General features: G+C 42.9%; 1 protein-coding gene across 2 annotated transcripts; it reads left to right on the forward strand.

The window, feature by feature from the left end:
• The first annotated feature begins 6719 nt into the window (after nucleotides 1-6719).
• Nucleotides 6720-7918, forward strand: LOC122611577 (mitochondrial fission 1 protein). 2 transcript variants are annotated; one of them, XM_043784758.1, is made up of 6 exons: nucleotides 6720-6840; nucleotides 6897-6964; nucleotides 7031-7079; nucleotides 7136-7303; nucleotides 7496-7608; nucleotides 7745-7918. In XM_043784758.1, exons 1-6 carry the CDS (start codon nucleotides 6796-6798, stop codon nucleotides 7764-7766), a joined length of 465 nt encoding a protein of 154 aa, XP_043640693.1. In that variant the 5' UTR covers nucleotides 6720-6795; the 3' UTR covers nucleotides 7767-7918. The 2 variants fall into 2 exon arrangements, with proteins under 2 accessions (XP_043640693.1, XP_043640694.1); XM_043784759.1 differs by lacking the exons at nucleotides 6720-6840; nucleotides 7031-7079 and having other exon boundaries at nucleotides 6899-7030.
• Nucleotides 7919-10968: the final 3050 nt, after the last annotated feature.

A 10968-nucleotide genomic window follows, 5' to 3' on the forward strand; every position in this document is an offset into this window, starting at 1 on the left:
GTTTATCCATTAATTATTTGGACTGTTGTGCTACAAGCAACTGAATAGCCATGGTATGGTTCTGGACAAAGGTTTGCATAGTTGTTTTCATAAACGACATGAGTTCCATCTTACTTTGTTGCATGGTGACCAGCAAACCTTCCAAATTGCTTTGCGGTTGCCTTGGGACCTGCTGAGCGTTTTCTGAGTGTGGCTGGAGTGGAATTTCCATGTCTGCTCGTAGTGCTTCTGCGTAGGAGATTCCCTTAGTGGTATTTAGCTGCCTTGCCGAAAAATTTGTCTGGGGTACTTTTTAGGCTATGATAGGCGTTTTGCGTATTTTGTTGACGCGTAGCTGTCGCTCGTTTCATGCTACTCTTCAACTCCTTGTAGACCGCACAGTTGGCACATTTATTCTTTAAGAGGTCTTCTTTGTTGCGGGGCAGTTTACAGAATGGTGGAAGTTTTCGCAGACTGCCCTAAGTGTGCAGTATGTCTTTGGGTGTCCATACTCCTGGCAGCATGTGCATTGTACAGGGCCGTTGCGTTTGTGTGGTTCTTCCACGGTGATCCTTCGATGCAGTAGGAGCTGTAGCTTGTAGATCGGGTGCACTTTTTCTTTAAGGCTTTGCTATCTGGTTTGAGCTTGACCTTAAAGAGTGGTTGCGGCTTTTTGTTTCTGATACTAATATTTGGGCTTCTTGAATCTCAGGAGGGCGACGTCAGGTTCGATTCCTTTTAATATAACTTGCAGTCCCTTGCTGCTTTTTAGTTGGTAGGTGTAGAAGTTCTTTTTTGTTTCCTCCAGTTTCTTAGACACAGCTCGGAAGTGTTCGAACTTCGTTTGAAATTTGGTTTCGTGGATGTTCCCTTTAATAAGCGGAACAACATGGAAATTAGCGTTCCCTACCAGCGCGACAATTTTGTTGACCAGGGTGCTTGAGTTTTTTTCCTTGGCTTAGTAGTTGGTGGTGCTTTTGCTGCGACTGCAGTAATTGTAGCACTGCCTATTGTTGGGACTTCATCCATCGAAGCCGGCGGTGGTGAGGTTTGACTTTGGTAGCTCCATGATGTAAGAGCTGGGGTGAACAGGAGCTCTCGACGGTCAGTAGAGCTGGGATGCTCTTTAATGTCTTGCTTACTTCGTCATTATCGCGTGTTAAAAAGGTGTGAGAGACAGGATTTCCTTGAATTTACAGAGCTTCTACGCTCGCTCGTTGGAACGCTGCTCATTTTTCGAGCTTTTTACGCGAGGCACTTACTAATTTAAGACAAATGTGCACTTGTTTTAGTCATAACAATAGTTATGGAAGTAATATTCTTCTTTGAGTTAACGATCCGCAACAAACGGACAGAGTCTGGCAACGCCACTCGGTTTGTTCGATCGGGTTGGCAGCACTATCAGCTGGGCCACCCCCGCGTTAACCGCGATCGGTTGGTAGCAATGTGCATAATACAGAGGATAAAATTCAATTAAACTTGTCGACCGTAATACCAAATTTATTAAAATAATTTTTCCACAAACATTGCCATGTATTACATTTGGTATAAATGGCATTTTGAGCACTTATGGAAAGCTACCGGAATACTCCCAGTCCCAGGTGACTATCAGGCATTCTCTGGTACTCGTAATTTGTTTTCCAATTCAATTTGAGAAAAATCTTTCAATTTCGTTTTCAGGTGCTCTGTTTTTCGCAAAATTTTTTGTTATCGTTTTGCTATCGGAATGTTTCGTTTCTCATCGCTTCTTGCTGCCCAACCACCTGACTTATTTATTTTGTCTTGGATGCCGACAGCATTGTATAATTGCTAAAAGGCTTCGCTATGGTAGAATTGGCTGGGGCTCGCCTGTTATCAGCCGCATTTATCGCTCTGGCAATATAACTACGTTATCGCTCCTTCGTGTTTCCTGTTCATGTAGCGCTGCATCATAAATAGGGATAGCTTGTGGCCTTCTCAAGGTTATCGAAAATATAAAAGTATATATCTGATTTCAATATAAAACAAATGTTGAATAAGAGTTATTAATGATTTTATTGAGCAGAATTGACAGCAGCGATATATTTCAGGCAGACATTGATTTGTTTTATTTATTATATATGCAGACTTTTTTTTAGTTTAATTGGTATTTCTTTACTCTTATCAAGTTTCTGCATGCTTGGAGGCTGATCACTGGCTCTTGAAACGAGCCGGCAGCTGCTCATGACGTCCACTTTGTGTTGTAGTCGATGTTGGCAGCGGGTCGCTGGTTGCTGTAGGCTTCGCTATTTCATCCTTATTCGATGATGCAGATGCATCTGGTGTAGTCGTTTAAGTCGAAGCACGTCCTTCGTTTGCTTCTTTGTCGGGCAGGACTGCTGGCTTGAATCGATCAATGCTGACTCTTATTCGTTTGCTTTTACTTCTACGTCGAAAAATTTGTCCTCTCGCTGCAGGACAAGATATGGACCATCGTACGGCGATTTTAACGGGGCGCGTACGGTGTCGTCTCTGATGAAGACATGAGAGCACGTCTGCAAGTGTTTGTCGACGAATGAGGTCCTTGTTGTAGCGTGGTCTGAGGTTTGAGTCGGCTGGAGCTGCGTCATGATGTTCCGCAGGCTCTTGACAAAGTGCGAATTGCAGTCCTCGATCCGGCTAGACTCAAAGAGATTACCAGGCAGCCGTATGGTGGTGCCATACAAAATTTCGGCGGGTGATGCGTTAGTGTCTGTTTTATATGTCGCTCGTCCAAGTAAGACGATGGGAATTCGGTTGTACCAGTCGACGGTATTATGACATTTCAATGCTGCCTTTATTCCGTTCGACTGTGGGTGGTATGGTGTGGTTCTGCTTAATTTTACGCCTAGGATGCGCGAAAGCTCTTTGAAAAGGCCCGACTCGAACTGACGTCCTTGGTCGGACGTCAGGTCTATGTTGATGTGCTGGAAACGGGCATCAGGCACATCAAAATTGCTGAGGGGGGCTCTGTTATGTCGATATACCTTACATCGCTGGCACTCGACGCTTGCACAGGACGACGACCATGAGGCGATGTCCTTGTTGATGCTGGGCCACACAGAGCGTTCAGTGACCAGTTTGACAGTGGCGCGTTTGCCGGAATGAGCCATACCATGCAGCACGACGAATACGATTCTGCGCATCGGCGATGGAATGTATGGACGAATACGGGACGAAGATACAACACAATATACGCTGATGTTGGAGTTCGGCAGCTGGAGTTTACGCAATTGCAACGAAGATTTTCCCGTCTCGATGTCTCTTAACAGCTGCTGAAGCTCGTCGTCCGCCTCTTGTAGGCGTGAGCACTCGCCCATGTCGATTTGTCCGATTGCAGCAATGCGGGATAGGGCGTCTGCCACAGTATTGGACGCACCACTAATATGCTCGATTTTCGTGCAGAATTCGGCGATAAACGACAACTGTCTCGCTTGTCGTGGTGATGCTTTCTCGTGATCCTGTCGAAACGCATAAATTAATGGCTTGTGGTCGGTGTAAATAGTGCAGTCGCGTCCCTCGATCATGAAACGATTGAACTTGACGGCTTGGAAAATCGCTAGTAGCTCCCGATCGTACGTACTGTAGCACTTTTGTGTTTCCGTCATGCGCTTAGAGTAGAAACTCAGGGGCTGCAGTTGTTTGTCGTTGACCTGGTGAAGCGCTGCTCCGACCGCGAAATTGCTGGCGTCACCATGGAGAGCAAGGGGTGCGTTGGCTATTGGGTGCGCCAACCGTGCTGCGCTGGCCAAGTTGGTTTTGCAGCGCGTCGGCGCATTTCGGCGTCCTCGGACCAAACTACCATCGACTGGTCGTTCTTCTTGTTGCCCGGGATGAGCGCTTGAAGAATGCCTTGAACAACGGCTGCTTGCGGCAGGAAACGTCGGTAATAGTTGAGCATGGCAATGAATCGGCGCAACTCGCATATCTTGGTCGGCTTCGGGAACTCGTTGATCGTATTGACTCGTTCGACCGTTGGGGATATACCGGATGCCGTGATAGAGTGTCCCAGAAATGTTACGTCAGTCTTTCCGAACACACTCTTAGCCACGTAGGTTGGCTTGCCGCAGGCGAGACACAAATGTCGTCGATGTACACAGCCACAAAGTCGAGATCGCCAAGGATGTTGTTCATGTGCCGCTGAAACGTTTGCGATGCATTGCGGAGTCCAAATGTCATTACATTGAACTCGAAGAGTCCGAATGGCGTGATGATGGCGGTCTTCTCCCGATCTTCCGGCGCGAGCGGGATCTGATGATAGGCACTGACCAGATCGATGGTGGAGAATATGGACTTGCCGGCGAACACCTGGTTAAAGTCATGCCGTTCTTTTTCTTCACCATATGTAATGGCGATGCCCAGCTGCTGCTGCTCGGCTGGCATAATCCCGCTTCGAGCATTCGTGCAAATTCGTTTTTGGCGGTAGCTAGAGTCTCAGCATTCAAACGGCGGACCTTTGCGAATACGGGCTGGCCCTCTGTCGCAATGTAGTGCTGCACTCGGGTATTTTGCATGAGTTCCTCATCGAAAACAGGAGCAGGGTCAGGTCTTTATATTGTGAAATTATGTCATGGTACTCACATTCGGTGACAACGGTCGAGATGGGTGAGTACTGGACATGAGGAAGTTCACAGACTGTAGACAGTGAGGTGGCCTCATCGATGATTTTGCGTCGCTTGATGTCGATGATGAGACCGTAGCGAGAGATGAAATCGGCGCCGATGATAGCTATTGACACATTAGCCACTATGAACGTCCAGTTGAAACGTCGTCGGAGTCCAAGTGTGAGTACTAGGGTTCTCGTCCCGTAGGTGCTAATTGGTGTGCCATTGGCTGCGTATAATTGATGCGTTGACGATAGTTTTAGATGAGGGAATGCGTTGGCGGCAGAACTGATATGTCCGCGCCAGTGTCTATCAAATATTCTGTGTTCGAATTTCTGTCGAATATGAATAGACGGGTGGACTGGATCGCGTCCACTTTGCATGCTGCCTCTTGCGAAGTGGCGGTTAGTTTCCCTCTGGCCACTTGCAAGGCGATCGGCATTTCCTCGCTTTTTCGCCGAACCGATTGTGGTAGAAACAAAAGCTCGTCACGGGACTTTGATCGACTGCTGATATTTCCACGAGAGCCAGGTCTGTTGCTTGTGGTTGGACTACGGCTCTGATGGTCTGAGCGCCTTCCGAGCTCGGCTATCATCGCTCTCAACTCCGTCAATTGCTGCTCCACAGATCGTGGAGCCGTGCTGACGCGCTATGGGTTGTAATCGGCGCAGATGCGGCGACCGCGTTGATCGTGGGGTGCGCGTACTCCCAGGTCTTGTTAGTCATTATCGCGATATTGTCGAGATCGCTTTGCGCCATTGCCACTACAAGTCGCAAGCCCTCGGGTAACCGCTCAAGCCACATGGCTTTCAGGGCGTCTTCTCCAATGCCGTCCCTGGCCAGTTCGCGCATGCGGCGAAGCAATACAGACGGATTGCTGTCTCCAAGCTCCAGCGTCCGAAACAACTGTACGAACTGGGACTGAGTTGAAGGCAAGTTTTCGGCAATAATTGTGGCCTTAATTGCTTCATACCTTCCAGTAGGCGGCGCATTTCGCAGAATTTACATGATGGTCTCCAAGTACTCTGCCGGCAGTACGTTCAAAGTTTGATGGACCTTTGTTTCGTCCACCGTTATGCGGAGACTTGCGAATTGCGACTCCAGTAGGGGGAAAAATACATCCGGATGCCCTTTCATGTATAGTGGAGCCCTAAACGACACTCGGCCAATCTCGCCTGACGCATACTCGTCGCCTCTCGGCCTTATCGCGATCGATTGCGGCGGAGCGGATGAACTCGGATAAAACGCAACGGGTTGCTGCAACGCAATGGGTACAAAATTTTAAGGTTGGAATGAACCTTGCGGTTGCCCAACTGGTAGGGTCGCCGGCTGCTGTTGCAGCGGTGTTTGAAGCGTTTGCTGCGACCATTGAAGAGACGCTTGTTGTGGAGGCGCTTGTTGTGGGGCACTGTTTGTGCCTGCTGGGGCGGTTGCTGCCTCGAGTGGGCGTCTTCATCATCGCTGTGGTTAACCATATTTTGAGGTTGTGTACCACCAAAGTGCTTTCAACCGAAGTCAATAAGTTCGCCGGAATACTGCGATCTCCACACGATTTTCGCAATTAGATCACGTCGGGGTCACCAATGTGGGAGTATGAATGAGTAATCCTTTATTGATTAGATTATAAGCTAGAGATCAGAGTGCGTATGCTCTGCACATGGCCGCTGCTGGTAGAAGAGAGAGAGATCGTCCTCGAAAGCTATCGAAAAAGCTAACTATCGAAAAGTGCCATTCGTGGTTTTGGCTGTTTGCCAATCACCGACGGACGCAGGCACGGTGTGGAAGTTTAGTGGGTGGTCCCCACACATGTAACGTTTTTAATAATAACAGCTGGCTGATAGTATATATCTATATTGCTTCAGTTTCTAAAATCGGGCAGAGCGTTTTAGCGGTGCACCACAAAAATAGCAGGTTTGTTTCACTTAGATAAATAAACCAGCAGCGTTCGAGGGTGTTCGAATGTTATTTTCCAACCTTTTATTTATTTTCGCGCAACATATTTTAGTCATAAAAGTCTCAAAACCAAATTTACGAAGAACCCCTGATTAATAAGTCGCAGTGGGAATCGAATATAAAACCATCCACTAAAAAAGTAAAGGATGACGTTCTTTGGAAACTGTGTATAAGTGTTTTATATATTTGGAATGAACGGTCACTCTTCGCTTTACATTCTCTATATAAAATTGTCTTGTTTGCTAATAAAATTTGTAAGACTATGGAGGATCTTTTAAATGAAGTGGTACCACAAGAAGATTTAGAGGTAACATATATCATTTTAGTCTTGGCTGTTATAAAATAACTGTGCTTTTGCTCTAGAGATTCGAAAAGAAATATCATCACGAACTTGAGTTGGATGGTGAAGTTACCACAGACACAAAGTTTGAGTACGCAATCTTAAATCCGAAACCAATAGATTACAGCTGAATTTTTAATTTATTTTAACACAATAGGTACGCATTCTGTCTGGTCCGTAGTCGTTATACAAATGACATTAGAAAGGTGACTCTCTCATAAAGATCCTGAAATGTAAATATGATATTTTATTTATAATCTAGGGTATTATGATTTTGGAGGAATTGGCTCGTACTCATCCAGATGGAAGGCGTGACTATATATATTATCTGGCCTTTGGTAATGCTCGTATCAAGGAATATACGTCTGGCCTAAAGTACTGCAGAGCTTTTCTTGACATCGAATCAAATGATCAAGTTCGCTCCCTAGAGGTTAGTAACATGTACAAACATATCACATATATTTTACTGAAGAAAGTATAGATTCAAATAATTTTTGGCTCCAAAATATCTATGACATTACAACCAATCACGTACATTAGGGTGGTTCCAAAAATATATTTACAAAAGATTTGGCGTATTAAATGTACACATTTAACAAATATAAAAACTTACATATTTCAGGAATATATTAAAAAAGAAATCGATAAGGAAGTGGCAAAGGGTATGGCGGTTGCAGGCGGAGCAGCTTTAGTACTTGGCGGAATATTGGGACTTGGCATAGCTATGGCTAGAAAGTAATATTTAATATTAAAACGTTTTTAACCAAACAATCTTCTTTTAAAACAATAATTGATAATTAAAGATTTATTATTTATATTAAAGCTACAGTGACCTAATTTTTGATACAATGTGTCGTTGTTTATTTTTTAGTAAACAAAAGCGGGAGAAATAGCAACGTCAACACTAAGGAAAATGAAACCTTCTCGAAAGGTGCACATCAAAGATGTTATGAAGTTCATTACTTAGGATATGTTTACTTACTACAAAAACATTCTAATTAATCTATGTACGATTAATCAATAAATTATCCAATTGTTTCTAGTAGATCTATGTGTGTGTTAATTACATATGTATGTATGATGCTAATGCATGCCCTGCTGTTCCATTCACCACTTATCATCAATTTATCACGGCTTAGAATTAATATCGAGCGCCTAATACCCGCAATTAGTTAAAAAATTAGCAATGATTTTAGCATTGGCGAGATTCATCGATTTAACAAAACATCACAAAAACAGCAAAATCGTCGCTATTAATTACCGCAGTTTATGCAGAGTTTAACCTGCAAATCATTACCCGATTTATTACCTCATTCACATTTTAATCAGTTAATCTTTTCTGTTCCAAGCAGATTCACTAAAATTATATAGATATATCATGAGTTGAATGACCCCTAAAAAGTATTATGTTCTGACTATAATATACTTTATCCTATTATCTCTAATCCTGACTCCCTGCCGTTTTTAAAGAGATCATTACTAACTTTTTAACATGTAATTAGATCTTACTAATCTTTATATATTTAAAAGTCGTAGCCCTCACGGGCTCGACCTGTGGCACTTTCATTATGATCACCTCGATCATTTTCGAACTCTGGATCCTAATCCTGGGCTCAGGCATTTTTCGCAAATATTCATGGGAATATTTATATGTGCGATTATTATTTAAAGCTCTAAGTTTATATGGATCACATGCAATGTGTTAACTACCAAGAAAGGACCTCTAATTTTGGCGTCTAATTTAGTTTGATGACGTTCTTCATTCCTTAGTAATACGTAGTCCCTGACTTTATGTTTAACAACAGTTGTTTTATTTTTTGTCAAAACTAATTGTCCCGTAATTGACATTCTTTTCCATATTACGTTTTGCCATTTCTCCAATACTCATAACACGCTCTTGGCCACTAGCACGACTAGCGCCAGTTTCAATTAAGTGAAGATTTATTTTTTGAGCAAAGCAAAAGTCGCTAAATATAGAGCTAGAGATACTACAACCTTGATCAGCAATTAAACGAGAAGGGACACCAAATAATTATACTAGAGATCTTAAAGCCTTAATACAGCTACATACATATGTGCATCTAACTTTATGGTATGAGAAAAGTAAACAAATTTAGCATATGCATCTACCATCACGATCACGTATTCCTTTTGGTAATTTTTACCGTTAAGCTTCCCTGCTATGTCAATATGTACTCTATGCCATGGTATATCGATTTTTGTAATCGGATGCAATTTAGCTTGTATTTTGCCTGATAATGGTTTAGACAGTCTACACGTGATGCATTTATCTACATATTTACAAATATTTTTCGACATTTTCTTAAACCAGTAATACTCGTAAATTTTTTCCAGAGTTCTTTTCCAACCGAGGTGCATAATGCACATTATTAACAGCAAACCACCTAAACGACTTTGGTATTATAGGAAGACAACGAGTTTTCCCGTTTCTTTAAATCTTTTGATCTTTTGGCCAATTCCGGACTAATTTCGTTATTACGCAACTTAGAAACCCTAGACGATGCATGTTCATCTTTTTGCTGTTCGGCTAGCAACCAATTGTCAGAGATCTCTGTCAAATTAATGTGTTTTTCAAATATACCAATAGGTATTGGATTTTGGGAAAGAAAACGTGAGCCATACGTGCACCTGGTCTGTATTCTACATCAAAATCGAAAGACTGCATGTAAGACATCGATGGACTCTAGGAGTCAACAGTACTTTAGTAAGGGAAGCTTTAAGTGAATTACAATCTGTTAAATGTCGTCCATAAAAATAATGGCGAAAATACTCAATTGAGTTATAAACAGCCAACGTCTTCAACTCGTATGAATGATAACGAGATTCGTCGGGGGACGTCCGTTTGCGAAAATACTCAATCACATGAGGCTGGTTTTTTATTTTGTGTAACTAAATCGCTCAATAGCCATCTGTGTGAAGCTCTATAGAAAATTGTGAATCAAATAATAATTGCAGGTTCATTATTCAAAATTTTAATTACTTTCTGTCGTATTTGCCCGTGCTCTCTATTCCATTCAAATGATTTGGCCTTAGATGTTAAAGCATAAATTATTGGATCAAACATATAACTTTTTCTTTCTCCTCAACCTTCAATCTATATGGGCGTCTACGACCTGTCTTGTTTTGATCAATTAAACGAATCTCTAATTGTCCCGTAGAGACGCGGGTTTGTGGAATACCACTTATGAATGAGTTTGAGTAATCTTGTAATAATAATAATAATAATTTATTATTGCCTGATCCACGTAAATCAGTGTATGAAATAAGATTTTAAATGTGTGTTCACCTAATTTAACATTAGCGTAGTACTCAAACCGTGCTGTTCCCAATGCCTTTGAATACAACTACGTTGCCTACCCTAGTTCCGGATAGTCTCAGTGAAGCAGCCTCCTTGATCAGCGAGCATTCTGCTCCTTCAACGTTCTCCCAGCACTCCCTTATTTGAACGACACTCTGCCTGTTTGTGGCCAAGTTTTCCCCATTTGTAGCACTTGTTTTGGAGAATGTGGTGCTGACGGGGTATCATAAGAATGTTTACTCTGTCGAGCATCAAAAGTATAGGCTTTTAATTCCTGATGATGACTGTTCCACATCCAGTGACTTCCACCTGGACACGAGAGAAGCGACCATTCTGCTCCCATACAACGATAAGCACTCTCCTTCTTTTGGGCGTCCATTCAACAAATTCCTGACTGTTGCGGCCAATGCAAAATTTTGCAAAGTTTTCCTGAAGCTGCGTCCAAGTGATTCCCGGAAAGAATGTCTGGGATAACCAATGAGACGCGCTTCCCTCCAACGACTTGCTGAGGGCCATAATGAGAGAGCTGCCATGTGATTGATTTTCCGATAGAATATAGTCCACTGTTAAGCACCGTTTGAACCTGTGCAATCGGGGTTAAATTTTGGGAGCCCTACAGCTACTGCGTTATTAGGCACTCCTTGCGATAACTATTTCTGCTTCGCTTTGTGATTGCAGAAGAAATACCCAAACAAAACAATAAGACCAGCCTTTAGCAACTATAAAACTTACGTTGTAATTTGAAATTAAAAAGATATGTACGACATATACAATAC

Source organism: Drosophila teissieri, chromosome 2L (assembly GCF_016746235.2).
Source record: "Drosophila teissieri strain GT53w chromosome 2L, Prin_Dtei_1.1, whole genome shotgun sequence".
Classification (NCBI taxonomy): domain Eukaryota; kingdom Metazoa; phylum Arthropoda; class Insecta; order Diptera; family Drosophilidae; genus Drosophila; species Drosophila teissieri.

Coding starts and splice junctions, on each gene's coding strand:
- LOC122611577 (XM_043784758.1), top strand. CDS start 6,796: ATGGAGGATCTTTTAAATGAAGTGGTACCACAAGAAGATTTAGAG. Junction 7,080..7,135: donor ATACAAATGACATTAGAAAG/GTGACTCTCTCA, acceptor TTTATAATCTAG/GGTATTATGATTTTGGAGGA. Junction 7,304..7,495: donor ATCAAGTTCGCTCCCTAGAG/GTTAGTAACATG, acceptor TACATATTTCAG/GAATATATTAAAAAAGAAAT.